Source organism: Rhinatrema bivittatum, chromosome 4, assembly GCF_901001135.1.
Source record: "Rhinatrema bivittatum chromosome 4, aRhiBiv1.1, whole genome shotgun sequence".
Classification (NCBI taxonomy): Eukaryota; Metazoa; Chordata; class Amphibia; order Gymnophiona; family Rhinatrematidae; genus Rhinatrema; species Rhinatrema bivittatum.
In genome coordinates this window covers 148042931-148070511 of record NC_042618.1, presented here as the reverse complement: position 1 = coordinate 148070511, position 27581 = coordinate 148042931, and the positions used below count along the sequence as shown (strand labels likewise).

Genomic DNA, 27581 nt, shown 5'->3' with positions numbered 1-27581 from the left:
GGGAAAAATAACCCATGCTATAGTTACACAATGTTAGGTTCCATATTAGGTGCTACCACCCAAGAAAGAGATCTAGACGTCATAGTGGATAACACATTGAAATCGTTGGTTCAGTGTGCTGCGGCAGTCAAAAAAAGCAAACAGAATGATGGGAATTATTAGGAAGGGAATGAAGAATAAAACAGAAAATGCCATAATGCCTCTGTATCGCTCCATGGTGAGACCCCACCTTGAATACTGTGTACAATTCTGGTCGCTGCATCTCAAAAAAGATATAATTGCGATGGAAAAGGTATAGAGAAGGGCGACCAAAATAAGGGGAATGGAACAGCTCCCCTATGAGGAAAGACTAAAGAGGTTAGGACTTTTCAGCTTGGAGAAGAGACGGCTGAGGGGGGATATGATAGAGGTGTTTAAAATCATGAGAGGTCTAGAACGGGTAGATGTGAATCGGTTATTTAGTCTTTCAGATAATAGAAAGACTAGGGGGCACTCCATGAAGTTAGCATGTGGCACATTTAAAACTAATTGGAGAAAGTTCTTCACTCACCGCAAATTAAACTCTGGAATTTGTTGCCAGAGGACTCAGTTAGTATAGCTGTATTTAAAAAGGATTGGATAAGTTCTTGGAGGAGAAGTCCATTGCCTGCTATTAATTAAGTTGACTTAGAAAATAGCCACTGCTATTACTAGCAACGGTAACATGAAATACACTTAGTTTTTGGGTACTTGCCAGGTTCTTATGGCCTGGATTGGCCACTGTTGGAAACAGGATGCTGGGCTTGATGGACCCTTGGTCTGACCCAGTATGGCATATTCTTATGTTCTTATGAAAGACATTTTTTTTGACGTTCCTGAGTGGAACTTGTAATGTCAGGATATATCAGGACTCGCTGACCAAAGAAAAGGGACATTCTGTAGTGGAAAAAAGATCTTAAAATCAGATCTCTATCTTGAGAAAAAAACAAAAGAATTAGAAAATCCCACATCTAGAAATCACTGTCTATTGAAGATTCCAAAAATTGGGTCAGATCCAAGTCCGGCTCTTAAGCCTGGTCAGTCAAATTCAAATCCAAAGACTTTGTCATATAAGCTTTAGCTATAAGTAGGCATTACTTCAGTAGGTATATTCAAAAGCTTGGATGTACACTTTTTGAACGTATCAACGGGAGAAATCAAATTGGATTGAGGAAAATTCAATATCCAGAGGTTTAAAATCAAATGGAATTCTCAATATTTTCCAGTTTTCTAAAATGGAAAAAGTAGGATTTGACCAGCGTCTACTGGATTTGTTGAAAAGAAATAGCTTGCTGTTCCAAAGCAGTGATTTTCTGAGATTAAGAAGCCATCTCTCTTTCAAGTATTTGCAAACAACCAGAAAAAGTTGATGTGACTTCAACCAATGTGGATATAGATTTCTCAAGAACCATCATTGCTGATCAAAGTGAGTCCAAAATAATAATAGGAGGCCTTGGAAGTGCAGGATGAAATAAAATAGGGTCTATACCTCAGCCATCCTGCGAAGTTTCCAACTCACACAGATCTTCTGTTTTCCTCCCCAGAGACAAGGCAGTCACTCAGGGCTTGACCAACATTTCTTCTCCACTCAGGGCTTCTCCAAGCGCACTGGACTCACAGGGCCAGGCCTGAATGTGACAACTAGACTCATCGTGGCTACAACAGGAGAGCCCTCCTCAGAAGCCACCAGTCGAGGGTTAGAAAACTCACATGGCGGTGAGAGTTCGCCGACGTTACGGAGAGAGATGGAGTCATTGGCACTCCGGGGCTGAGAGTGACTTCCAAGTCCAGCAAAGAAGCCGCCTGCTCCGCGGCTCAAGATGCCAAGGATGCCACAGGAGAGACGGGCATAGGAAAAAAGAATGGTAAGCTGAGAAGGGTCTGATCTGGGAGTAGCTAGGACCAAGTCCCTGAACTTTGAATTTCGCTTAGTATGAGGCTTGAAAGAAAAAAGGAATCAGAAAAAAGGATCTTTAGACCTTTTCCACTGCCACTCCAGACCCACCCTCCAATTCTAGGAGGCGTTCTAGTGGGGTGCCGAGGAGATTCTTCTATCCTTCAAGGAGGCAGTCTCCACCCCCTCATCCCCATCAGCAGCAGGGCCCTCGCTCTCATTCCAGACAGCAGAGAGACTAAAAGCCACAGCCAGCATCCCAGCCAAACCTGGGACAAGGTTTTGACTGCATCCAGTAGAGCATAACCAGAGTCCCAGTATCCATGCCAGAGAACCACCTAATGCTGAGGTTTAATGTTTATTGGCCCAGAATAACCTCAGATGCTTGGCTTGTCAGCTTAATCAGAAAAGGATACATAATATGCCTTATGAAAACACTGCTAAATTACCCACCAAGAAGCTCTTGGTTTGCTTCTCAACATCTGGATCTGCTGCAACAGAACTCTCCTTCTCCCTCATAGAGGCCAAATGCAGTCAAACCTGTTCCACCTTTGGAAAAATGGCAGATATTTTGTTTCAAATACTTCCTAATTCCAAATAAAGCAGGGACTCCATCCTATCCTAGACCTACGGGATTTGAACAGATTCCTAGTAAAGGAATAAGGTCATACTGATTTGCCTGGGCATCTTGATTCCTGTCATAGAAGAAGGTGCTTGGCTAAGCTCCCTTGATCTAAAGGATGCTTTTGTCCAAATAGATATTTCCAGGTCACAGGAAATATCCCAGATTTGTAGTAGGAAAACATCATCTCCAATATCGCATATTGCCATGTGTGTGCTCACAAAATGTCTTGAAGTGGTGGCTACACATCTACAATCTTTGGAGATGTTTCTCTGAGTGAATGATGGGCTGGTCGAGAGCACATCTCAAAGGTGTCATAGATTCAATGAGAAAAAATACCCTTGTGCTGGGTTTGCTAAGATTTGTCTTTAATTATCTAAATCCATCATCTCAATTGGAATTAGTAGGATCATTGCTAGACACAACTCGGGCAAAAACCTTTCTTCTACAGGAAAGGATCATCAGCAATTGATGTGCACAATAAAAGATATAAAACAGCAGGAATCCACAAGGAAAATATTGTGGATGCTTGGTCACATGGCATTAACAATGCATATCACACCCTTGGCATGTCTCCATATTATACAAACCTAGTGGATTCCATATCACAATGAACTCAGGCCAGTCAGGATCTTTAAGATAGCATCCATTTCATCCAGCAACCCAGATTCTCTGTCTTGGTAGCTGATTCAATCAAATCTTTGCAAACGTAATCTTCTTTCAAATTCTTCCAACTCAAATTATCCTAACTAGTATCCAGTCTGGGCTGGGAAGCCCATGAGGAAGGGTTCCACATCCAGGACATTTAATCTGCTCAGGAAAAATGTAATCTGATAAATTTCCTAGAACTAAGGTTACGCTGTAAAGGCTTTCACTGTCCGGGTATAGGCCTTGAGCCATCTGAAGGTATGGTCCTAAGAGCTACTTTCCTAGTAGGCAAGGAGACTGTTTTGGTGGATGGATTGAGTCAGATCCTGAAACCTCACAAATGGTCCTGGATAGGGGAATAGCAAATTAGATATTTCCTGAGTGGGAAACACCTATCATAGATCTGTTTGTGTCTCCTCTGACTAGAAAGGTCCCAAATTTCTGCTCCAGAAGAAGGAATCAATGCAAACTAGCCTTCTTCCTAGTTTGGGGAGAGGGTCTTCTATATGCTTTTCCTTTAATTCCTCTAGTGGCAAAAACCTTGCTAGAAGAATCCGAGGGACCATGATTCTCATAGCCACCAAATGGCCGAGGCAGATTTGGTTTCCCCTTCTCCAGGAGTTATTCATCAGGGAACCAGACAGGTGGGTAATTACCCAGTTCTCATCACTCAGAACCAGGGAACAGTGCATCATCCCAACATCAGGACCCTAACCTTCACAGACTGGATGTTGAGAGGGTAGCATAAATTTCCATAACCTATCTAAGGATATGTCAGAAATTCTTCTGGCTTCTAGAAAATATTTCATAAGGAAATCATATAGATTAAAATGAAGGAAGTTTGCCTTCAGGTATGAGGGAAGAGCCCTAGACTGGTTCTCCTGTCTCACACACAAACTGCTTGAATATCTTCCTCATCTTTCAGAGTTTTGTCTGAAGAACAATTCCATAGGGTTTATCGCAGTGCAATTAGTTCTTATTACCACTATGCGACTTGGTTAATTTAAGAAAGCTTTCTTTTATTTTTAGTCTACTGTGAGCTGAAATATCTGACCTGGAATGCCATTTTGGGTGTTGCTCTATGACTTATACTAAGTTTTGTCATAGCATGGTTCTGCACACACAGTCTCTGCCTAAGATAGTGTCAAATTCCCACCTTATCCAGTCAATCATCCTTCAGTGTTTTTCCCCAGGCTACATGTCCACAAAAGTGAACAAGCCTTTGCCCAGTTTGAATTACAAAGAGCCTTAGCCTTCTGTCTAAAATCCTTAAAAAGTTCACCCAGCTTTTTGTTTTCTTTGACCCCCAACAAACCTGTAATTGCCATTGCCAGGCACACCCTTTCTAATTGGATAGTGGATTGCATCTCTTTCTGTTATGCCCAGGCCATTCTGAATCTAGATGAGCATGTCAAGGCTTGTTGTTAAGAGCTATGGTGGAGTCAGTGGCCTATCTGAGATTAGCCTCCATGGATGATATTTGCAAAGCTGTGATGTGGAGCTCAGTCCACACATTAACATCCCATTACTGTTTCGTTAAAGATTCCCAGTATTATAGTAGGTTTGGTCAATAGGTCCTAAGGAGTCTGAGATTTAAAATTAAACACCATCCATCCAAGGACCATTATTTCCAGACTGCCCCCTAAAAAAACCAGAGAAAACAAAATTGACTTTTTTGCCATCAAAAGTAATTCTGCCTGTTGGCAATGTTTTTTACTGATTTTATTTTCCTATTTTTCATTAGGAGCAGCCTGTAGCCAGGGATTCCCCACTTGTGAGGGCTGCTAGATCCTTTATCTGAACCTTTTCTAATTCTGAGATGATGTGACCTGTACACAATATTCAAGATGAGGTCACATCATGGGGTTTTTTTCTGGATATTTGGTTATAGTTGTAGTTTCATGAATACTTTTTGCAATGTGATAAGTGAGTTGGGGTAAAGTTTCAAAGAGACCAAATATCCATATAGAAATACATGTTTAATGGAACACAGTCAACATGGATTTACCCAAGGGAAGTCTTGCCTAACAAATCTGCTTCATTTTTTTTGAAGGGGTTAATAAACATGTGGATAAAGGTGAAACGGTAGATGGTAGTGTATTTGGATTTTCAGAAGGTGTTTGACAAAGTCCCTCATGAGAGGCTTCTAAGAAAACTAAAAAGTCATGGGATAGGAGGCGATGTCCTTTCGTGGATTACAAACTGGTTAAAAGACAGGAAACAGAGAGTAGGATTAAATGGTCAATTTTCTCAGTAGAAAAGGGTAAACAGTGGAGTGCCTCAGGGATCTGTACTTGGACCGGTGCTTTTCAATATATATAAATGATCTGGAAAGGAATACGATGAGTGAGGTTATCAAATTTGCGGATGATACAAAATTATTCAGAGTAGTTAAATCACAAGCGGATTGTGATACATTACAGAAGGACCTTGCAAGACTGGAAGATTGGGCATCCTAATGGCAGATGAAATTTAATGTGGACAAGTGCAAGGTGTTGCATATAGGGAAAAATAACCCTTGCTGTAGTTACACAATGTTAGGTTCCATATTAGGAGTTACCACCCAGGAAAAAGATCTAGGCATCATGGTGGATAATACTTCCATAGAACTCATTGGAGAGCTGCATGTTAAGGAGTACTATGGAACTCCTTAACACGCAGCTCTCCAATGATTTAGTTCAACTCAACCTCAATGACGCCAACACAGCAACCTCATCCTGGATCAACATCACCAGCAAGGTAGCCGAACGAACCTGCCCAAAGATCTCTAAAACACTACATCCCGCTCTGGACAACAGGAAACCATGGTTCACACCTGAATTAAAGTCCCTCAAGCAAGACCTAAGAAGTAAAGAACATAGATGGCGTAAAAACCCCTCCACCACCACAACCCTAGCTGCCTACAAATCCCTCCTAAACGCCTACAGGAACACCATCTACAGAACAAAGAAGGACTTCTTCTCAAAAAAGATCCATCACTTCATTTTTGACTCCAAAGCACTGTTCTCTTATGTTTCAGCCCTCACCAAACTGTCCTCACCTCTCATTCCAGATGACCAAGCCACCAGTAAAGCCAAGGAATTGGCCGACTATTTCGAGAAAAAAATTGCCATCCTCATCGCGCCCCTCTCGGCGCCCAGCCCTCAACCCCCTCCCACATTCACCACTGGTCTTCACCGAAAAGCATCACTAGATTCCTTTGAGTCTACATCCTCACTAGAAATAGAAAACATTCTCAACAAACTTAAACCCTCTTCACACCCATCAGACCACATACCGTCTTCCCTTCTCTTTCCCATTCCTAATATCATTGCTAAGCCTATAGCAGACGTCATAAACTGCTCCCTTGCTCAAGGGCTTGTTCTAGACCAACTTAAGTTCGCAATGCTTAAACCTCTACTGAAAAAACCCAACCTATCACCATCTGACCCAGCTAACTTCTGCCCCATAGTGAATTTGCTGATGATCGCCAAACTCATGGAAAAAATAGTAAACAAACAACTTTCTGAATACCTGGAAGAAAATTATATTCTCGCCCCAACACAGTTTGGCTTCCGCAAAGCGCTAAACACGGAATCACTACTAACTTCTCTCTCGGACACCATCCTCCTAGATTTGGAAAAATGACAACCCTACTTACTCGCTCTTCTGGACCTTTCCGCGGCTTTTGACACCGTGAACCACTCTATCTTACTACAGCGGCTTGCAGATATTGGCATCAAGGGAACAGCACTCAATTGGTTCCAATCCTTCTTGGAAAACAGGTTCTTCAAGGTGAGAATCAACAATAAAGAATTGCACCCAGTCAGATCCAACCTGGGAGTCCCACAGGGATCATCCCTCTCACCTACGCTATTCAACATCTACCTTCTCTCGCTCTGCCAGTTACTCTCTAACCTGAAGTTAACTCACTACCTCTATGCAGATGACATCCAGATTCTCATCCCCATCACAGAGTTTTTTCACAAAACTTGGTCCCATTGGAACAGCTGCCTTCAATCAATCACCCTACTTCTTACCAGCCTCAACCTCGTCCTCAATACCAACAAGACGGAGATCCTTCTCATATCTCACGACAACAACAAAGTCCTTCTCAACTCCCCAAGTTCTTCCCAACTAGCCAAAACATCAGTTAATCACTCACCTCATGTGAGAGACCTAGGCGTTCTGCTGGACAACCAGCTTAACTTAAAAAAAAATTGTAAATAATACCACCAAAGAATGCTTTTTCAAACTGCAGGCACTAAGAAAACTTAAACCACTCCTACACCTCCGAGACTTCCACTTGGTGCTCCAATCTATCATCCTGTCCAAAATTGCTTACTGTAACTCCCTCCTTCTGGGCCTCCCCGCTAACACCATCAAGCCTCTACAGATGGTCCAGAATGCGGCAGCCAGAATCCTCACCAACGCTAATAAAAGAACACATCACCCCCATCCTTCAGAACCTCCACTGGTTACCAATCAAACACAGGATTCTCTTCAAAGCTCTCATGTTAATCCACAAGGCTTTGCATAATATCTCCCCCCTCAAGCTAAGCTTCCAACTACGGCCGCACATTTTGAACAAACCTATCAGAAATGCTAAAACCTCATTAAGGAAGCGTGCCCTGTCCACAGCTGGTCCTTTCCTGTGCAACTCGCTCCCTCCGGACCTACGACAAGAACCCTGCCCTCTGGTTTTCAAAAAGAAACTCAAAACATGGCTTTTCGGAGAGATAATCGCTCACAGAGGTCCCCCGGGTCCCTACTAAGGACTACTCTAAAGTTTCTCTTCACACCCCTGTAGTCCAATCACATCATGTCCAACCACGGACTAGCCCACTGACTCTGAGTCCTTTTAACTTAATTGAACTAACCCTGCAACCCATACATCCTCTAGTTCTTTAACTACCCATGAGCCAGCGTCTATATTAAATACGTGATAGCTGCTGCCCATCACGCAGCTAGAAGTCGCCTAGTCCCCCGCTAATTGAAACTGTAAGCTAGTCGTTCTCAATGTATTATCTCTTTCTTTCCTTTGTATCTTGCCTGCTAGTTTGTTAGTTTCTCCCGTTTACCCATTAGCTTACTCCAGTTTTCCCAAAATTATTGCGTTCACCAAAAGTGTATTTGAAGTGATATCATGTATAGCCCTATGTTTTTGATTATACTATATTATAATGTATTTGTATTGCATGTTCCTTCATTTGTATTGATATGTGTAGCCCCATGTTTTTGATTATACTATATTATAATTTACTTGTATTACATGTTCCTTGTACTCGCCCCAAGGCAACAATTCAGTTCCTATGTAAACCAGTGCTATATGTATTCTATACAGGAACATCGGTATATAAAAGTAAAAAATAAATAAATACTTTAAAATCGTTGGCTCAGTGTGCTGCAGCAGTCGAAAAAGCAAACAATGTTAGGAATTATTAGGAAGGGAATGGTTATTAAAATGGGAAATGTCATAATGCCTGTATATCGCTCCATGGTGAGACCTTGAATACTGTGTACAATTCTGGTCGCCGCATCTCAATAAAGATATAGTTGCGATGGAGAAGGTACAGAGAAGGGCAATCAAAATGATAAAGGGGATGGAACAACTCCCCTATGAGGAAAGGCTGAAGAGATTAAGGCTGTTCAGCTTGGAGAAGAGACGGCTGAGGGGGGATATGATAGAGGTCTTTAAGATCATGAGAGATCTTGAACGAGTAGATGTGACTCGGTTATTTACACTTTCGAATAATCGAAGGACTAGGGGGCATTCCATGAAGTTAGCAAGTAGCACATTTAAGATTAATTGGAGAAAATTCTTTTTCACTCAACGCACAATAAAGCTCTGGAATTTGTTGCCAGAGGATGTGGTTAATGCAGTTAGTGTAGCTGGGTTCAAAAAAGGTTTGGATAAGTTATTGGAGGAGAAGTCCATTAACGGCTATTAATCAAGTTTACTTAGGGAATAGACACTGCTATTAATTGCATCAGTAGCATGGGATCTTCTTAGTGTTTGGGTAATTGCCAGGTTCTTGTGGCCTGGTTTGGCCTCTGTTGCAAACAGGATGCTGGGCTTGATGGACCCTTGGTCTGACCCAGCATGGCAATTTCTTATGTTCTTATATTCTAATGCCCAGTAAAAGTGTCCTCTTCATTTGAATGTCCTTAGTCATCTATGCTGATTGGTTTTCTTTCCTACTAGTGTGAATATGATTGGATGTGAGAGAGAGAGAGTGAACCAATCTGTGTATAGCATAGTATTGCTGCAAGACCCTTGGGGAAAAGGGAGCAACTGTTTTCAGCAAAACACCAACAGATATTTGAATTGATTCTGTGGCATGGAGTCAACTGGAGTGTGTGTGTGTGTATGTGTATATATATATATATATATATATATATATATATATATATATATATATACAGTGTATAAAGAGAGATTGCAGCAAATTGTTTATTCTGCTGTAAGATGCTAATTGTGGCCTCTTCCACGGTCGTGGAATAATGTGAGACTGGGGACTATGTATATAGCCATTTTCTGTTTAGAGACTATTACACAAAGGCAATAAGATCCAAAAGTCATTTAGAGAAATAATTGCACATTTTCCTATTTAGAATATACATTTCTTCAGTTTCAGACCTCTATTTTTGTTGTGACTTTCAGAAAAGTAGTCATTCATTTTTGAGTTGTAATTTTTTTTATTTTTTTTTTACCATTGCAAAATGAAAATAGCAGAACAAAAATTGAATCAGTATAATCCAGAAGACACTTTCTAAAATAAGGTTTCATTTGAGCCTCTTAAATCCTTTAAATTTTGTTTAGCTGTATAAGGCCAGTCAAGTGCATGAAGCCTTCAAACAACCTTGTAATGCAGTGTTTGCCATCTGTGTATGATTATACATTATGGATTATAATATGGTATAGGAAATGCTGTGTAAAGCTTGTAAAGAACATGTCTTTTTTTTCACCTTTCTATTATGCTTATGACATTTCTCATGGTGCATTGTATGCTTGGTAAGGTAATGTTTGTAAGAAACTTCTCTTTCCCCCACTGTGGCTTTGAGTGGTCATTCAGCAGCAGCCTTTGTCCCAGCCAGTGCTGAAAATCAAACCTCTGTCTTTTCTTTAGCAGCATTGAGTAATCATCCTGTTGTACCCCAAACATAAGTATGCATACATGCAAAAGTCAACCAAAAAAAAGCTCTAATAAAGACATATTTGTATTATTGTAAGAAAAATAGACAGTGTAATTAAAGCCATGTGCTAAAAGGGGAAGCTGTAGGAGAATTCTGTTTTTTTTATGCCTATTAAAATGTCTTGCGTAAGGCCTGCCGAGTAGTATACGCTAGGTCCAGCAGGATGATTTTGAGTTGTGGGAGGAAGGTTAACAGATTTCTCAACTCAGGAACTAGAAGACATGAAGTCAGCATGCTAGTTTTTTCTCCTGATAATTGTATGTTGCTGCCTGCTGTTCTTCCATTTCGACAGCCATTTCCCTAGCCATTTTTGTGAACAACAGAAATATTCACTCTCTCTCTCTCTCTCTCATTCTGTGTTTAACAGCACAATCAGGCCTGCTAGAACAGGAAGCCTAGAGTGGGTTGTTCAAAAGTAGCAACACTTGAAGATCCTGGTCTCTTGTCAATACTATCAGAGAAGGAAATGTGATGGAAGAGAAGATGCCTGTGTGCCATGTAACTGTCAGTGTCAATACCCAGCAGGAACTCTGTTAGCAAAAGTATTTAGGGATTCTGTCGGTTCTTTGCAAATATGCCTGCCTGCTTGTTTCGATGACATAATTTACTTTTTCTTTTTTTTTTTTACTTAACACAGATCTAGCTATGTATTTATCGTAACTGCATGTATCTGTTTAGAGATTATAGTCACAGTTGATTTCAGCAAAAATGTGAATAATTATTAGGGGAAAAACTAACAAAATGCATTAAGATAGTGTTTTGTGCAGGCACAATTTTAGTAGTAGAAGTGTTTGCTGATAAAACAGACAGAACATTCCTTAAGAAAAAAATTAAAAATGCCATATGTAAAGAAAACAATCAGGGAAAGCATGCAGAGGCACAGCTTCAGAAATGTTTTCCAGTCTAGATTTGTAGGAGTGGGTGTGCATGTGTGTGGGGTGAATGAGGAGTGTGTACATGAATGGATGGAGCTGTGCGTGTGCGGGGCTATGTGTTCAGTTACAGGGGTATATACAGTATGTTTGGGGATATGCACGAGGGTATAGGACTATATGTAGGTAGGGCGATGTTTGTGGATGAACAGTGTAGGGGGGATTGTGGGTAAGTTTTATTGGGAGGAAGGCTCTGTGTGTAGGTAGAGGGTGTAGTTGGGGGAGGGGTTGTATAAGTAGGTACAGAATGTATGTGGATTATATGCATAGGGAGTATTTGGAGGTTGTGGGGGGATGTGTATGTATATTTAGGTGGGTAGAGGTTTTTATGGTTAGGGTTTTTGTGGGAGGTGGCGGTTGTGGGCTGTCTGTTTTTGGAGGTGAAGGCTGTGCGTTTTAGGTGGGCGAAATGGTGGGGACAGATTTATGTGAGGTAGGTTTGCATGTGGAGGTCTGTGAGAGAAGGTAGCTTGGAAGGCACCTTTTCACACCATTCTTCACCAGCTGCATCAGTTATTTTCTCTGTCGTTTGGGTGGGGAAGGGTAGATGCGGGGTATATTTGGGAGTAGGTCTGGGTATTTGTAGGGGTATAGCAATATGTGGAGAGTGTGAGAGAAGTGACTTTGAAAGCACTTTTTAGTGCCATCTTTCAACAGCTGCTTCAGTTATTTCCTCTGTCTACCTGTGTCTACTCTTGTTTCATGATTAGAAGAATTTCACTCCTTATACTGTACCACTCCCTTGAGTTTTTGCACCCTAAATGCATGACCATGCATTTTTTTTTTAGCATTAAATCTTAGCTGCCAGGCTCTAGATCATTCCTCAAGCTTCGCTCGATTCCTTCTCATGTTTTCCATACCATTCTGGGTTTCTACCATATTTCAGATTTTGGTATCATCTGCCAAAAGACAAAACCTATCCTGATGGTCCTCCTGTAATATTGCTTACAAAAATGTTAAGAACCAGTCCAAGGACCAATCTCTGCAGCATTACCACTAGTAACAGCCCTCTCCTCGGAGTAAGCTTGAAGGAGACAGGCATTATTAGTGGGGTGGAATAGGCAGGAAAATCTTTGTTCTCCTTTTCTTAAGTGGATGTCTCCCTTCCCTGTGCAATAGGATACTCCCTAAGCAATTATATATATATTTTATTTCTGTGATTAGTAAACCAGCCTCCCAGTTGTGGCATACCTATAACAAAGTGGCTTTTTTGGCCCTTGAGATTTCCAGTTCAATATACTTTGCTATCCTTAGCATAAGTTCCCCTGATATTTCTCTGTAAACTGTAAGAACTGACTTTCAGAAAAGCTGAAATGGACGAAGTCCTGCCTTATATGGAGATTACTTCCCCTGGACTGCCATAAATTGTGTTTAATAGTATTGAACACATTGGTAAAGAAATTATACACAGGCAGTTAAATCAGCAGTAATGCTTTCTGCAGTATTCTGTGCAAATAATGTATTATGAATTTAACAGTCTCAGTACTGCTACCTTTTGGGGAGGGAGAGAAAGGGGGAAACTAGCAAAGCAGCAACCATTTTGTCAGCACAGTAGATCATCCAAGATGTGTGTTTTTTTTGTGCTGGGTTTCTCATATCTTTGAAGTGAGTGAAGGTACCTGCTTCATCACATACACACACACATTCATTTTTTCAGTGCTTAGTTTATATAATGGTGTCTATAATGCATCTTCATTTTAGAAGCACAATGTGAAGATTGTCATATGGGGAGAATTCCATATGCTTCCCTTAGTTTATCAACTGCATTTGCATCTGAAATTCCTTTATAAGTTTGAATATATTTCTGGTGTCACTGAATTATTGAGTAAGCAATAATGGCCTAAAGGTTGGGCATTTCCTGCTGGGGAAAATTTGAGGGCTTAAGGCAGATAGCCTTCTTTCTACCAGGCATCAGTAACAGGAAATACCTGCTTTGGAAGTCTTTATTGCTAATAATTTAAATTAAAATAAAGTTTAAAAAATCACTCTATTTATTGTATTATATTTTATTTATGGATCACTTTTCAGATTTCATTAAATCGCCCAAAGTGATGTCCAAATTAAAAATTTAACTATGATAGATAAAGCATCAAACAAACCAAAACAACACTTCTACTAACCAACCCACCTTCCCTCCAACACTGTCAACCCTCCTGTCCTGCTGTAAATCCACCAAATCTATAGAGCCTCCAATGTCCATAACTTCTACCTCGCTACACCCCAGAGGTCATCAATGAAGCTTTCAACTTTTTATGAAACTTCAACAATTCTTTTTCTTCTCTTAGTTTTACCATTAATTCATTCCATAACCAGGAACCACTACTGAAAAAATTCGGTTTTGCTACCTAACATGTCAAAACATTTTAGCGGAGGGAGTTATAATAGATGTTGCTGATTTAATTTTAAATTCCAGTTAGAACATCTCCAACTTAACTGATTTCTAAGCTACTCTGGGCAAACTCCTCTTAAGATCTTAAATGCCAAAACTAGGCACTTAAAGTTGCACCACGTTCTTATTGGCAAGCAATGCAATTTCAAAATCAAGGCTGCTGTAGCTGCCTGCCTAGAACTCCCCAAGATAATCCTCACTGCAGAGTTTGTATTACCTGCAATCTGTACTTCATCTGAAAGTCCTAAGTAAAGAGCATTGCAATAATCTAATTGTGATAGCACCAATGCATAAACTATAGATTTCATTGCCTTAAATTCCAAAAATGGCCTCAGTTCTCTCACCCATTGCAACCTGAGATATGCATTACGCATATCTTAGCTTGTCTGTCCAGTGTTAAATCACAGTCTAATCTAGCCCCTAGCGATTTCACTTCCTCCACTGCTGACAAAACCAGTTCCTCAATCTTTAAACAGCTATCGCTCCCTGTTCTCACCTGCAGTACTGGGATTCAACATCAACTTACTCTCTTTTAATCAGTCCCCACGGCTTGTAAACAATCTTGTTTGTAGACAATTCTTATCATTGCCCAGTGTAGTCACCACCTGGATATCATATGCATAAATGAATGGGATAAAGCCAAATATTTGTCCCAAAGGTACTTAATACACAGTGCAAAGACGAGGGGACAACAAAGATCTTTTAGGGCCTTATTCCTTACCTAAATGAAGAAGACATCCCTTAAAAATTAGCAGATTACAACGAACCCTACAGAAAAGTAGCAATCCCCCTCGAACTGAACCTTCTAATCCCAATTCCTGACGACAAGTCATAAGAATGGCATGATCCATTAGATCAAACACACTTGACAGATTTAGTATAGCCACCAAACTATTCTGTCCCAAATCAATTTTTTGGGTTTGGGGTTTTGTTTTTTTTTGAGTAATCATGTGGAACATTCCATGTACTTCAGAGATCTTCCCACTAAGTTAATAGGCCTCTGAAGTAAAAAGACTGTTCAGTATCATTCATTCAGAATTCTAAAGTTCTGGGCTGCTCCCATGAGGTTTAAAGTATTTCCCACTCACCAGATTTACACAAATGCACATTAGTGTTTCTCACCTGCCCAGCAACTTTAGTCAGTAATGCTAGAAAAACTGAGAACACCACTGGCAAAAAACTGACTTGCAGGGCTCTGATCAAGGACCTTTCCTGCAAATACTTAATGGGAGATGTGTTCTGAAAATACAATCCCTCATAAAGCACTGTAATGAGGGAGGGAGTACTTTAAATATTTTTTTAAATGAAAACATTGTTTTAGACATGTTTTAAGAACAGTGGCTATGTCTTTATATGCATGATAGTATATGTTAAGCAACCACATATAAAGCAGTTTTGTATGCAACAAAGACCTGGATCACCATTGTATATCAATATTATTCTCTAAATTTAAGATTATCCTTAACTTCAAGAAAATCTAGCTATGAAGAGCGGGCACGTTACCTGGATACAATAATACAGCATCACCTGGAACCCACTACTTTTGAAGACTATGCTGCACAGGTTTTCTGTCCTGCCCCCCATCACCATCTGCTGCCTGATACAGGTAAGATTTAGGAAGCAGTGAGGTCTCAGCAGAAGCCACTGCAAAAGCTTTTTCCTTTCATCTGGTATTTCTGGACAGCATACTACAATAAAATGCATAAATCTTCTTGTATCACTGATGCTGAAAATGCAGTACCCTTCTTTAAAATGCATTTGTAAGGTATAGTGCCTTATAATGAATTAATGATTGACTCATTTAAAAGTTTTAGAATTTTGATTCAATTTACTAATTTGAGCATCTTATATATTTATAGGGCACCCCATAAAGAGTTCCCACTGCAGGCCTGCACTGAATGTGACTCTCTTAAGCAGAGATTATGCCCCTTTCAGAGACTGGGAAGACAATGGGCCCATTCAACATTTGACAGCCAATATTTGTTTGGCCATTTGTGATCCTTCCCAATAATTTGCAGATTGTGGTTCAAAAGATGGTTCTAGTTCATAATGACTTTGACCCATCTCTACATACTTGTGATTTGGGAGTGAGGTTGATGGCAAAAAAAAAGTAATTTTTAAAGCATTTCAGTTATCATTCTTGCGCTACCCTGGTTTCTGATAGGCTATTTACTATTAAACTGGTTGTCTCACTTGATTGCTGATGCTTTTACCCTGCATACCCCATTCTCAGCCATTATTATTTAAACAATTGGATGTTACAGCCAAGTACCATAATCTCCCATTTGTTCCCTGTGTGTGTGTGTGTGTAATTTGAATATCAGTACACACCCACAACTTACTGTAATTATACAATGATTTAAATTTGGAAATGTTTGCTATTTCAAGAGGCAAAACTGTGACTGCTTCTAGCTAGTAGTGTGTACTGGTAGTTTCAAGTGTCTCTTCTTACTGCTGGGAATTTCTATGTTATAATCATTATTCTGAGCACTGCTGCTTCTGAGATCAGATCTGAAAGAAATACAGATGGAATCACTCCATTGTAGCAGTGACCAAAACCACCTGATGCTTTATTTTTTTATTTTAAAAAAATCTTCTATTCCACGTAATCCAACCTGTTCAATGCGATTTTACCAACATGGAAAAGAAAAGCATGAGTTGCTGAGGAGAGGTGTAAACGCAGGGTGTTCTTTTTGAATGCGAAAATAATTCAGAAATGTTGCAATTAAATAAATCTACATCAAAAGCAAAAGTTTATCAGAAGCCAGGATTCTACTGGGAGGAAAAAAACTGATGTAAAAATGCACAAATATTTTAAATTGTCCCTCTAAAGCAGTGGTTAATGAGAGGAGTGCAGCAGTGGGGGAAGGAAGAAGAATGCACTTCTTAAAGCAGTCCCCCCTTGTATAGAAAACCCTGTTTCAGATATATAGTAATTAACCAAACTTTGAGAAAATGGACAGTAGGGCCCATGTCTGTCTCTACCCTACTCTCTCCTTTTTATCAGGCCCATATCTACTAGCTTAGGCTTGTAAAGTGGTCAGAGGTAGGCTCTTTATTTTCTCTGCTTCCTGCTAATTAAATCTGATCTACCTTTTTTAAATGAGACTGCTGTAGATAAAACTGCAGTAAAAATATCCTTTTAGCCATAATATTTAATTTTGCTCTAATTAGAAAGCACTCTGTTATAAAATATATACTTAAGACTGCTTTTTTAAATGTTTGAATTTTTTTTAATGAACTTGTTTAGGAATAAAGCTGCGCTATGCCCCTTTCTATGTCAAAGCTAAGGATATCTTAGAAGTTTAAAGAGAACTCTTATTGCTTGATTGCTCATAATCAGAAATGGGTTGATAACCTTGAGAAAGTCAGGGTATGAGCACAACATACTGGTTATAAATAGAAGATCTACGTTCACCAGGCTGAATTTCAAAAGATCTCATGGCAGACAGCATGGATAAAAGGAATATTTTACAACAAAGTGATTATTACATTCTTTAATTTCTCCTTTATTGAGGGCAGCAAATCCAGAATAAAGTAAAATTCTTCATAAAATGTTAAAATCCCCAAAACATTGTCATTTTCCTAGAAGCTAATTTTGGCATCATACATACATACTGAATAAGATTGCCCTATTTGAGTCTTTTGTCACAAGTATCATCACATATATTTGATTTTATTAATCAGTTTGACAGGTGTTGCATTTACTATTACGAACTATTGAATCAATCTGATGCCTACATAGGCAGTATCGCTTATGACACTGTTTCCAAAATGGACTCTTATACAAGATTTTTCATTTTGGCACAAACTGGGAGAAAGCTTTTTATAAACCAGACTTAGTGCCCTAAACATATGGAGGCCAGTAAAAATGTAGAACTTAAATTTAGCTAGGTAAGTTATTCTGGATATTTAGTGGGATAAACATCCTGTTGAATATCCCTGCTTAAAGTTGTCTAGCTACATTTAGCCAGATAACATTAAATCAAACCAGCTATCTTTTAAATGTGGTCAGTTAGGTTTAAAGTTATCCAGCCTCATGTGACTGGATTAGTTTAGCCTATATTCAAAAGAATATAGCTGGTTAAGTGGCCATCCAGAAAAAAGTTCCAAAACATAATGATATGATACACATGTCAAAAACGCTGAAAGTGCTGGCCGGGATTACAGTTGGTGCATACCATGATCCCAGCAGAATTTTCAAAAGGTACCTGGAAGGATTAGGGCTACAGGGTAGAGGCAGAGGAGGGGTTATTACTTAGTTATGCCAGAGCGCAGGCATGAGGAGGAGAGAGGCCAGCTCTGGAGCCCCTACTACTTTTGTTTTAAAATGCTGTTAGAGGGGTGGTGGAGGCTTTGCCCAGTAGTCCCATGTGGAATATATTGTATCATAATCTGTATGTTAAGATGCCAAGACCATGTAGGACCTTTTGTGTGTTTTAATGAACTGTATGGCCACTTAACTGGGTATATTCTTTTGAATATAGTTGTTTCCTAGCACCCAGACAGATGGATTCAGGACCAGTGGGTTATGCATGTCTACTAGCAGATGGAGACAGAGCAAACTGACTGTCATAATATATATATATTCCTGCAGTGACATCAGCCTGCCAGTATTCTCCATCTCCAGCAGCTGGTGGACGTGCACTTCCCTACTGGGGATTGCTTCAAATTTTAAAGGAGAATTAATAAGAGGATTGATTTGCCCCTCTGTCCTGCAGTGATACCAAATGGTCTCTTCCCCAGTTGAGAATTCCTGAGGTGATTTCCGTGGTCCCTCAGATTGCCTTGATCCGGTAGCTGGTTTCCTCGGCCGGCTTGGACTTAGATGTTTAAAACAGTTGAAAGGCAGTGGGTGCAGTAAGCCGAGAGCAGCGGAGACGGTATATGCACTCTCCCCCTGCAGCTGGAGATCATGTCTCTACTCAGCCAGTAAAGGCTGAGCTCAGGTATGGTTCTAAAAGAAAATGAAAAAGACAGAGCAGAAGGGTTGATGTAGGCCTTCCTCCGGTCTCCATGCTTGGCGCGCACCGTTCTGATGTTCATTCCCACTCCTATGGGAGGTTAAGGGACTTGGGCAGCCTGACGGGTTGAGCAGCCCGGGTGGACTAGGCCCAGCTGTTAGGCTTTCTTTTCTGTGCACCACAAGGTAGGCCACGGCTGCATTTTCGCGTGCTTTTTTCTGCACGTTAGGCTGCCTTCTGCAGTACTGGCAGTGCATGCAAGTACGCCCAGTTTCTTTTGGGCGCACTGCCTGTGCACACAATCTGGGACTCATTGCTTGTGCACTCAGATTTGGCTTGGTGACAATGCGCCTAGTTTTGCGACACATAGCCTTGGGACGCCTAAATTTTGTGCACCAAAATTTTGCAGTGTGGACTCAGCTGGACATACACCTTCAGTTGCCTGTTAAGCATACTGACGAACTAATAGCACCTGTGGCTAAGTAACCTAAGCGCCTTTCCCTCTGTGCTGCCTATCATATTCAGACATCTCAACCTGGAGTGCCCTCTAGCTTATACCAGCACTGATCTTACTAAGTCTGGTTCTTCCCAGCCTGATGATGACCAGGGTAAGGACAAGTCAGGAGGGGGATGCCTGACTTTGGAACTCCCTTAACTGGTTCGTCAGCAGGGGATTATAACTCAGAGGGGCAGATTTTCAAAGGGGTACGAGCGTACCCCCCTGAAAACTTGCCCCAAGCTCCCCCTGCGTGCGCCAGGCCTAAGTCTCAGGGCTTTCCTGGGGGGCGTGTCGCAGGGGCGCGTCATCCGGTGGCGGGGCCGCGGGCATGGTTTCGGCCCAGGGCCGTTTCGGGGGCATGGCCGAGGCCTCCGAAACTGTTCCCGGGCCGGCCACCAGCGCACAATTCCCCGGCCCGGGCAGGTGTAACTTTGCCAACAAAGGTGGGGTGGGTTAGGTAGGGGAAGGGAGGGGAAGTTGCATGGGGATGGAGGGAACGGAGGCAGGCTGCGCGGCTATGCGCGTATCTATTAAAATCCGGTGTACTTTTGTTTGCGCAGGCGCAGTTTTTTAAAATCTACCCCAGAGGGCACAGCACAGGTGCCTTCTAGTTTTGACATGGATCATTCTGCCTTTTCTTGAGTAGAATTTTTTCAAGGATTGCAAAGACAAACTAAAGAGTAGCAAATCACTTGGACCGGCTGGTATGCATCCTAGGGTACTGAAGGAACTCAAAAATGAAATTTCTGATCTATTAGTTAAAATTTGTAACCTATCATTAAAATCATCCATTGTACCTGAAGACTGGAGAGTGGCCCATGTAACCCCAATATTTAAAAAAGGCTCCAGGGGCGATCTGGGTAACTATAGACCATTGAGCCTGACTTCAATGCTGGGAAAAATAGTGGAAACTATTCTCAAGAACAAAGTCGTAGAGCATATAGAAAGTCATGGTTTAATGGAACACAGTCAACATGGATTTACCCAAGGGAAGTTTTGCCTAACAAATTTGCTTCATTTTTTTGAAGGGGTTAATAAACATGTGGATAAAGCTGAACCGCTAGATGTAGTGTTTTTGGATTTTCAGAAGGTGTTTGACAAAGTCCCCCATGAGAGGCTTCTACAAAAACTAAAAAGTCATGGGATAGGAGGTGATGACCTTGCTTTAGTTACACAATGTTAGGTTCCATATTAGGAGCTACCACCCAGGAAAAAGATCTAGGCATCATGGTGGATAATACTTTAAAATCGTCAGCTCAGTGTGCTGCAGTAGTCAAAAAAGCAAACAGAATGTTAGGAATTATTAGGAAGGGAATGGTTAATAGAACGGAAAATGTCATAATGCCTCTATATCGCTCCATGGTGAAACCGCACCTTGAATACTGTGTACAATTTTGGTCGCCGCATCTCAAAAAAGATATAGTTGCGATGGAGAAGGTACGGAGAAGGGCAACCAAAATGATAATGGGGATGGAACAGTTCCCCTATGAGGAAAGGCTGAAGAAGTTAGGGCTGTTCAGCTTGGAGAAGAGACGGCTGAGGGGGGATATGATAGAGGTCTTTAAGATCATGAGAGGTCTTGAACGAGTAGATGTGACTCGGTTATTTACATTTTCGAATAATAGAAGGACTAGGGGGCATTCCATGAAGTTAGCAAGTAGCACATTTAAGACTAATCGGAGAAAACTCTTTTTCACTCAACGCACAATAAAGCTCTGGAATTTGTTGCCAGAGGATGTGGTTAGTGCAGTTAGTGTAGCTGGGTTCAAAAAAGGTTTGGATAAGTTCTTTGAGGAGAAGTCCATTAACGGCTATTAATCATGTTTACTTAGGGAATAGACACTGCTATTAATTGCATCAGTAGCATGGGATCTTCTTAGTGTTTGGGTAATTGCCAGGTTCTTGTGACCTGGTTTGGCCTCGGTTGGAAACAGGATGCTGGGCTTGATGGATCTTTGGTCTGACCCAGCATGGCAATTTCTTATGTTCAGGCACAGTCCTCGGCTCCATTCAATCATGTCAGGTCAGATTTGCAGGCGATGGCCTCTCACTCATCTGGTACTACTGTTAAGTGCTAAAGTACACCTGAATTGGCGGCAGGTCTGCCTGATAGGAATCTGGATGGCACCGATGATAAGGCCGATCCTGACTCTTTGGAGGATGGGAGATTCCTCCAGGACTGGAACTTTATAGGACTATGTTGCAATTCTTTCATAGAGATGAGCTACGGGTTCTGATTTCCCAGACGTTGAAGATGCTGGGAGTATCTGGGGAGATTCCATGTCTGAACCAAAGAAAAATCCCATTTTGGTTTCTTTGCGTAAAGCCTCTTGTTTTTACACTTTTATGGAGGCCATTCAAGAATTGATTGATCTTAAGTGGGATGCCCCAGAGGCAAATTTCATAGGGGGAGCAGACTTTGGAAGACCTATACCCCTGGATCCAGTGGTGAGAGAGCATCTGCGTTTTCTGAAAGTGGATATGCTTATCTGTGCCGTCTCTAAGCAGACTATCCCCGTGGAGGGTGGAGCAGACTTGAAGGATATGTACAATAGGAGGATTGAGGCCATCCTTAAGCAAGCATTTGAAGCAGTGGCAAAGACCTTGCAGATAGCTTCTTGTTGTTCCCTGATGGCTCGCTCTTGTTTACTTCTCTCTCAGAAGGTCAAGGAGTCTGGATTGAATTCCAGGGCAGTTATGGAGCCACCAGCCGCCTTTTTGGAAGATGCAGGCTGTGATTTGGCCCGCACCTCAGCTAGAGGGGTGGCTTCAGTAATAGCAACCAAATGTCAGTTATGGCTGAGAAATTGGTCAGCCGATGCAACCTCCAAGGCTAACCTTACAAAATTTCCTTTTAAAGGCTCTCTCTTGTTTGGGAGCAATTTAGATAAACTGGCCAGTAAGTGGGTGAATCCCCAGTTCCTCGGTTAGTGGTGGATAAGAAGCAGTTGGCATGAGGGGTCATACCAGGGGTTCAAAGCATTTTCGTCACTACATAGGGAGTGACCTTTCAGAGCACTTGACCTTTCAGTAAGTCTCAGTCCTTTTATCTCAGAATGCCCAGACGGGACGTGGGCTCAGGTAGAGGAACTTCCCGAGCCTCCCTGTGAAGATTTGCTGATCCACCCCAGGAACAGGAGATGGGGGGGCGCCTCTCTCTCTTTTTATCAGAATTGGATCGAAATCAGATCAGTGGATCCTAGAAGTGATATATGAGGGATATGTGCTGGAGTTTCATAGTCTTCTTCGGGACGTCTTCATGGTGTCTCCCTGCAGAAGAAGCAAGCAGTGGAGTGTACATTGTCAAGGCTCCTCAGTCTGAGGGCTGTGGTCCCAGTAACCACGTCTCAAGAAAATACGGGTTGATATTCCATTTATTTTGTTGTGCACAAAAAAGAGGACTCCTTTCATCCCATCCTGGATTTCAAAGGGGTCAACCATCATTTGCTGGTGACTCATTTTCGCATGGAAACATTGCGCTTAATTTTAAAGGCAGTGCAGTCAGGGGAATTTCTAATCTCCCTGGATCTGTCTGAGGCGTACTTCCATATTCCCATCCAATTGGAGCACCAGCATTTTCTGCATTTCACGGTTTTGGGGGTGCCATTATCTGTTTCAGGCGCTGCCTTTTGGTCTGGCCTCCACTCCCAGAACTTTTTCCAAGGTTATGATGGTTGTGGCAGCATAGTTGAGAAAGGATGCGATCCTAGTACACCCGTATTTGGATGACTGGCTGACTCTCTGAAAGAGAGCTGCCTGTTGACCCACAAGGTGATCTCTCTGTTGTAGGAGCCCAGTTGTGTGGTGAACCTAGCCAAGAGCAGTCTTCAGCCATCTCAGTCGTTGGAGGATCTGGTGGTTCTGTTCGACATGAAGCAAGGTAAAGTTTTCCTGCCAGAAGCTTGTATTCAGACGTTGATGGCACAGGTGTCTCTCTTGATGAACACTATATGCCCGACAGTGTGGTCCTATCTGCAGATGTTCGGTTTAATGGTGGCAACTCTGGAAATGGCGCAGTGGGTGAGAGCGTATATACGTCCTCTTCAGCACTCCCTGATGTCTCGTTGGAGCCTACAGTCTCGAATATTCGATTCAGCTCCTCCTGCTGACAGACGTCTGCTCTCACCTCCAGTGGTTGGTTGCAAGCAGATCATCTAAGAAATAAAGTTTCCCTGAAATCGCCGAACTGGCTAGTACTCACAACAGATGCAAGCCTCCAGGGTTGGGAGCTCACTGTTAGGAACTGATAGCACAAGGGTGCTGGAATATGTAAGAGTCTCTCTGGAACATCAATCTGCTGGAAGCCCAGGAGGTTCGGTTGGCATGCTTGCAGTTCAGCGGTAGGCTACAGGGTCGAACAGTCCTGGTACTGTCGAACAGTGCAATAACAGTGGCTTACATCAATTGTCGCAGGAGATAGACTTATGGATGGGCAGAAGTGCATCTTCAGGAGATCCTGGCCTCACACATTGCAGGAATAGACAATGTAAGAGCAGACTTCTCAGCAAGGAGAGTCTGGACCCAGGAGAATGGGTGTTGTTGGACGAGGTGTTTCAGCTGATAGTGGAATGCTGGGGCCTTCTGTTTCTAGACCTGCTGGCGATTTCTCGAAGGTTCCTCGATTCTTCAGTTGCAGGAGAGATCCAAAGTCCTTGGGTATCGATGCTCTCGTGCAGAACTGGCCAGAGGACAAGCTGCTGTATGTCTTTCCACCATAGCCCATGTTGGGCAGAATAGTTCAATGTCTAGGGTCACAGAAGGATGGTGCTTTTGGTGGCATCAGATTAGCCCAGGAGACCATGGTATGCAGATCTGCAAAGGCTTCTAGTAGGCTCCCCCCTCTGGTTTCCGGCACACAGGAATCTGTTGTAGCAGGGACCTGTTTTTCACAAAGATCCAACTTGGTTTTGTCTTACGGTATGGCCCTTGAGAGGGCTCGCTTGCTGAAGCGTGCCTATTCTACTGTGGTGATTGCCACCTTACTACAAGCAAGAAAATTCTCCACTTCTTTAGCCTATGTGTGGGTTTTTGAGTATTTGAGGCTTGGTGTGAAGATCAAGGAGTGCTTCCTCATTCAGCTAAATTCCCGCTCATTTTGGAATTTTTGCAGAATAGGTTGAATAAAGGATTGACCCTTAGTTCTTTGAAGGTAGAGGCTCTTGCCTGTTTCAGGGGTCAGGTGAATGGTGAATCCTTATTGGCTCATCCAGATGTGGCCCATTTCTTGAGGGGAGTGAAACATTTTAGTCCTCCCTTGTGGTTACCGGTACCCTTGTGGAGTCTTAATCTGGTTTTGGATTTCTTGGCATGCCCTACGTTTCAACCGATGCATAGCATTTCCTTACGGTTACTGACCTTGAAAACAGTGTTTCTGGTGGCAATATATTCTGCACGTCGAATTTTTGAGCTGCAGGCCTAGTCTTGCCAGGAGCCGTTCCTTCGGGTGATTCCAGGGGCAATACAGCTGCATGCTGTTCCTTCTTTTTTGCCAAAAGTGGTCTCAGATTTTCACTTGAATTAGTCCATTTCCCTGTCGTCTCTGGATAAGGAAGGAGATGCAGAGGAATATCGCCTGTTGCATCCCTTGGATGTCGAGACATGTTGTGAAGTATCTGGAGGTTTCTAAACCTTTCCAAAAGACGGATCATCTGTTTGTCCTTCATGGTGGAGGCGAGCCGGTTTTGCGGGCTACAATAGCTTGCTGGATTAAGCAGGTAGACACAGCTGCGTATGGGGCTACTGAAAAGCCGTTGCCTACTCAGGTTAGGGCTCGTCCATTAGGGCTCAGGCAGTGTCATGGGCAGAAGTTAGATTGTTGTCCCCTGTCGACATTTGCTGAGCTGCGATGTAGTCCTCCTTACATACCTTTTCCAGGTATTATCATCTGGATGTGCAGGCCCAGGAGGACGCAGCCTTTGCACGTGCAGTTTTGATTGGACTGCGGGCAGCCTCCCAACCTATTTGGGAGTAGCTTGGGTACATCCCACTGAATCCATCTGTCTGGGTGCTAGGAAATGAGAAATTACTACTTACCTGATAATTTCCTTTTTCTTAAACCAGACAGATGGATTCGGCGACCTGCCCTTGGCTGCCAAATGATTGTGTTATGGTCCTCCTGAGTAGCTATGTGTTCCAAGGGTTACTGGTAAGTGTTGCTCCAGTCCCTAGACTAGTCCCTATTCTTTGCCTGAGTTCAGTGTTTCCTGTTGGTTGAGTACTGAAATGGTTATCTGTTATTAATCAAGTTTTTGCTAGTCTGTCCACAGTTGGCTTTTGAAGAGAATACTGGTAGGCTGATGTCACTGCAGGAGTATATATATATACTGTGATGTCAGTTTGCTCCATCTCCATCTACTGGTAGATGTGCATAACCCACTGGTCCTGAATCTGTCTGGTTTAAGGGAAAGGAAATTATCAGGTAAGTATTAATTTCTCATTAAATGTAAAGTTACCCTGCCACATGAAGCTGGATAACTTTGGACCTGCTGCACAGCTAGTGTTAGCTGAAAAGCTTATTCAGCTAACTCTTAATATCGGAGTTATCTGGATAAGTTATCCAGATAACTCATCCCCACCCCTGAATACCCCCAAAACACCCATTATTTATCCAGCTGATTTTTTGCCAGATAATGACTTAGCCAGCTAAAAATTAGCCAGATAAGTAATAGGGATATTTAAAACTAGGCATTTAGCAGGATAACTTGTAAATGATCCTGCTAAATGGCTTTGCCTGTTATCCTAAAGATGTCTTCTTTATTTAGAATTAGAAGTAGAGGTCCCCATGTAAACATCTGGCAAACTGGCTTACCCGTTTTTGTTTTGTTTTTTTATACCAGGGGTTCTCTATCTAGTCCTTAGGATACACCTAGCTAGTCAGGGTTTCAGGGTATCCCCAATGAATATGCATGAGAGAAATCTGCTTGCAATGGAGGCAGTGCCTGAAAATTTATCTCATGCATATTCATTGTGGATATCCTGTAGACCTGACTGGCTTAGGTGTGTCTCGAAGACTGGGTTGATAACCCTGTTATTCTACTGGTGCATCACACCCAAATCCTTAGATTATACACCTTCCCAACACTAGTTTCAAATTTTTGTTTGTCCTACTAGTGTTATTGTACACTAATTTCTAGGGCTTCTGCAGTGGGGAAAAGAAAGTAGCTATGAACCGTAGCACTGAAGAATAAGCAGTAGGATGCACAGGAAATCCACTCTTTTGGTGCAATTTAATTAGTGTAGGAGAACAGATGCCAAGATAAGTTTGTCGCCAAATTTAAAATTGAAAAAGTATCTGAAATCTGCATAACACTGATTCAAATTCCAAATTTGTTTTTCTTGTCTAAGTATTATAGATTTATCCTGTGGGGTACTGCATTTCAACAACTAATTTGAAACAAATCAATAAGTAAAATGAATAACTCACGGACTTCCTGTTTTGTTAATTTCTTTCCACCCTGTGATTGTATCATTTATTTTATTTCCCCTCTTTAGATCATTAAGTATCTGTTCTGTAATCTGAAGGTAAGATCAAGCCTCACATCCCTTCCTTTATCATCTAATATTAGGACCCTAAGCTTTGTAATCAAGTCCTTTGAAAACTCTCCTCACAGTCCTCCTTCACACTTTTAAAAAATCTTGCACGAATTCAAGATACCACTTATTTTATCCTTTCACTTTAGCCTTTCACTAATCCTAGGCATTGCATGAAACACTAACTGTTTTGGGGAGTCAAAATGGATAAAGCTACTATTAGACTTATAGCACATGACTGTGTTGTCCTTGTGTTTCTGGCATGAACCAATAGTACTGGATGGCACTAGTGAGTTGTGTATCCTCTTGTGTCTTACAGTGATGGCCAGTAAGTAGATACCATATAATGCTCTTATCAGAACTCCACTACAGCAGTAGTTAGAGTATAATGTCATTCTTTTATGTAAATTCCTTGTGATGGGACACATTTTTGTGGCTAATATATCTAGGCAATCTGAATGCAAAGCTCTAGTTTATTCATCTGTTTGAATATCCCTATGTAGAAAATAAACTTTAAAGTCAACAAAAATGAAAGATCTTGGTCATTTATTTCAATTGCAGAAAAGAACCTTACCACCTTAAGTGCTAATCCCCCTGAAGCAGGCAATTTTCGAAACATGAATTCATGTCAGGATTATCTAAACGTTTGATTCATATATCACAAGCTAAGTATCGCTGTTTGTTCAAATGACTCTGTTTTTGCTCACTTTTATTGCTCTGGATACAGCAGTTTACCAAAGTGTGACTTACAAAAAAACAATGGTACTTATATTTATTTTCATTTCACCTTAAAAAAAATTTTTTTAAAATGACCAGTTGAATTTCAGTATACACATTTAGTATTAGCTGATAGAGTGGCGGTCCTACATATAAAATTAGTACTTAAGGTGGTTATGCTCTTCTGTGCAA

General features: G+C 41.6%; 1 protein-coding gene across 6 annotated transcripts in view; it reads left to right on the top strand.

Annotated features, from left to right (window-relative positions):
- The window catches only part of RALGAPA1 (Ral GTPase activating protein catalytic alpha subunit 1), a 647855-nt gene that overhangs the window by 589602 nt on the left and 30672 nt on the right, over nt 1-27581 (top strand). For 4 of the 6 annotated variants that reach the window (XM_029598964.1, XM_029598967.1, XM_029598968.1 and 1 more), the window contains one exon: nt 15161-15285. In XM_029598964.1, the coding sequence (XP_029454824.1) occupies nt 15161-15285 (125 nt within the window). Of the gene's footprint in view, nt 1-15160; nt 15286-26633; nt 26664-27581 lie in introns of all 6 variants that reach the window. The other 2 variants (XM_029598965.1, XM_029598966.1) reach the window with 1 other exon arrangement.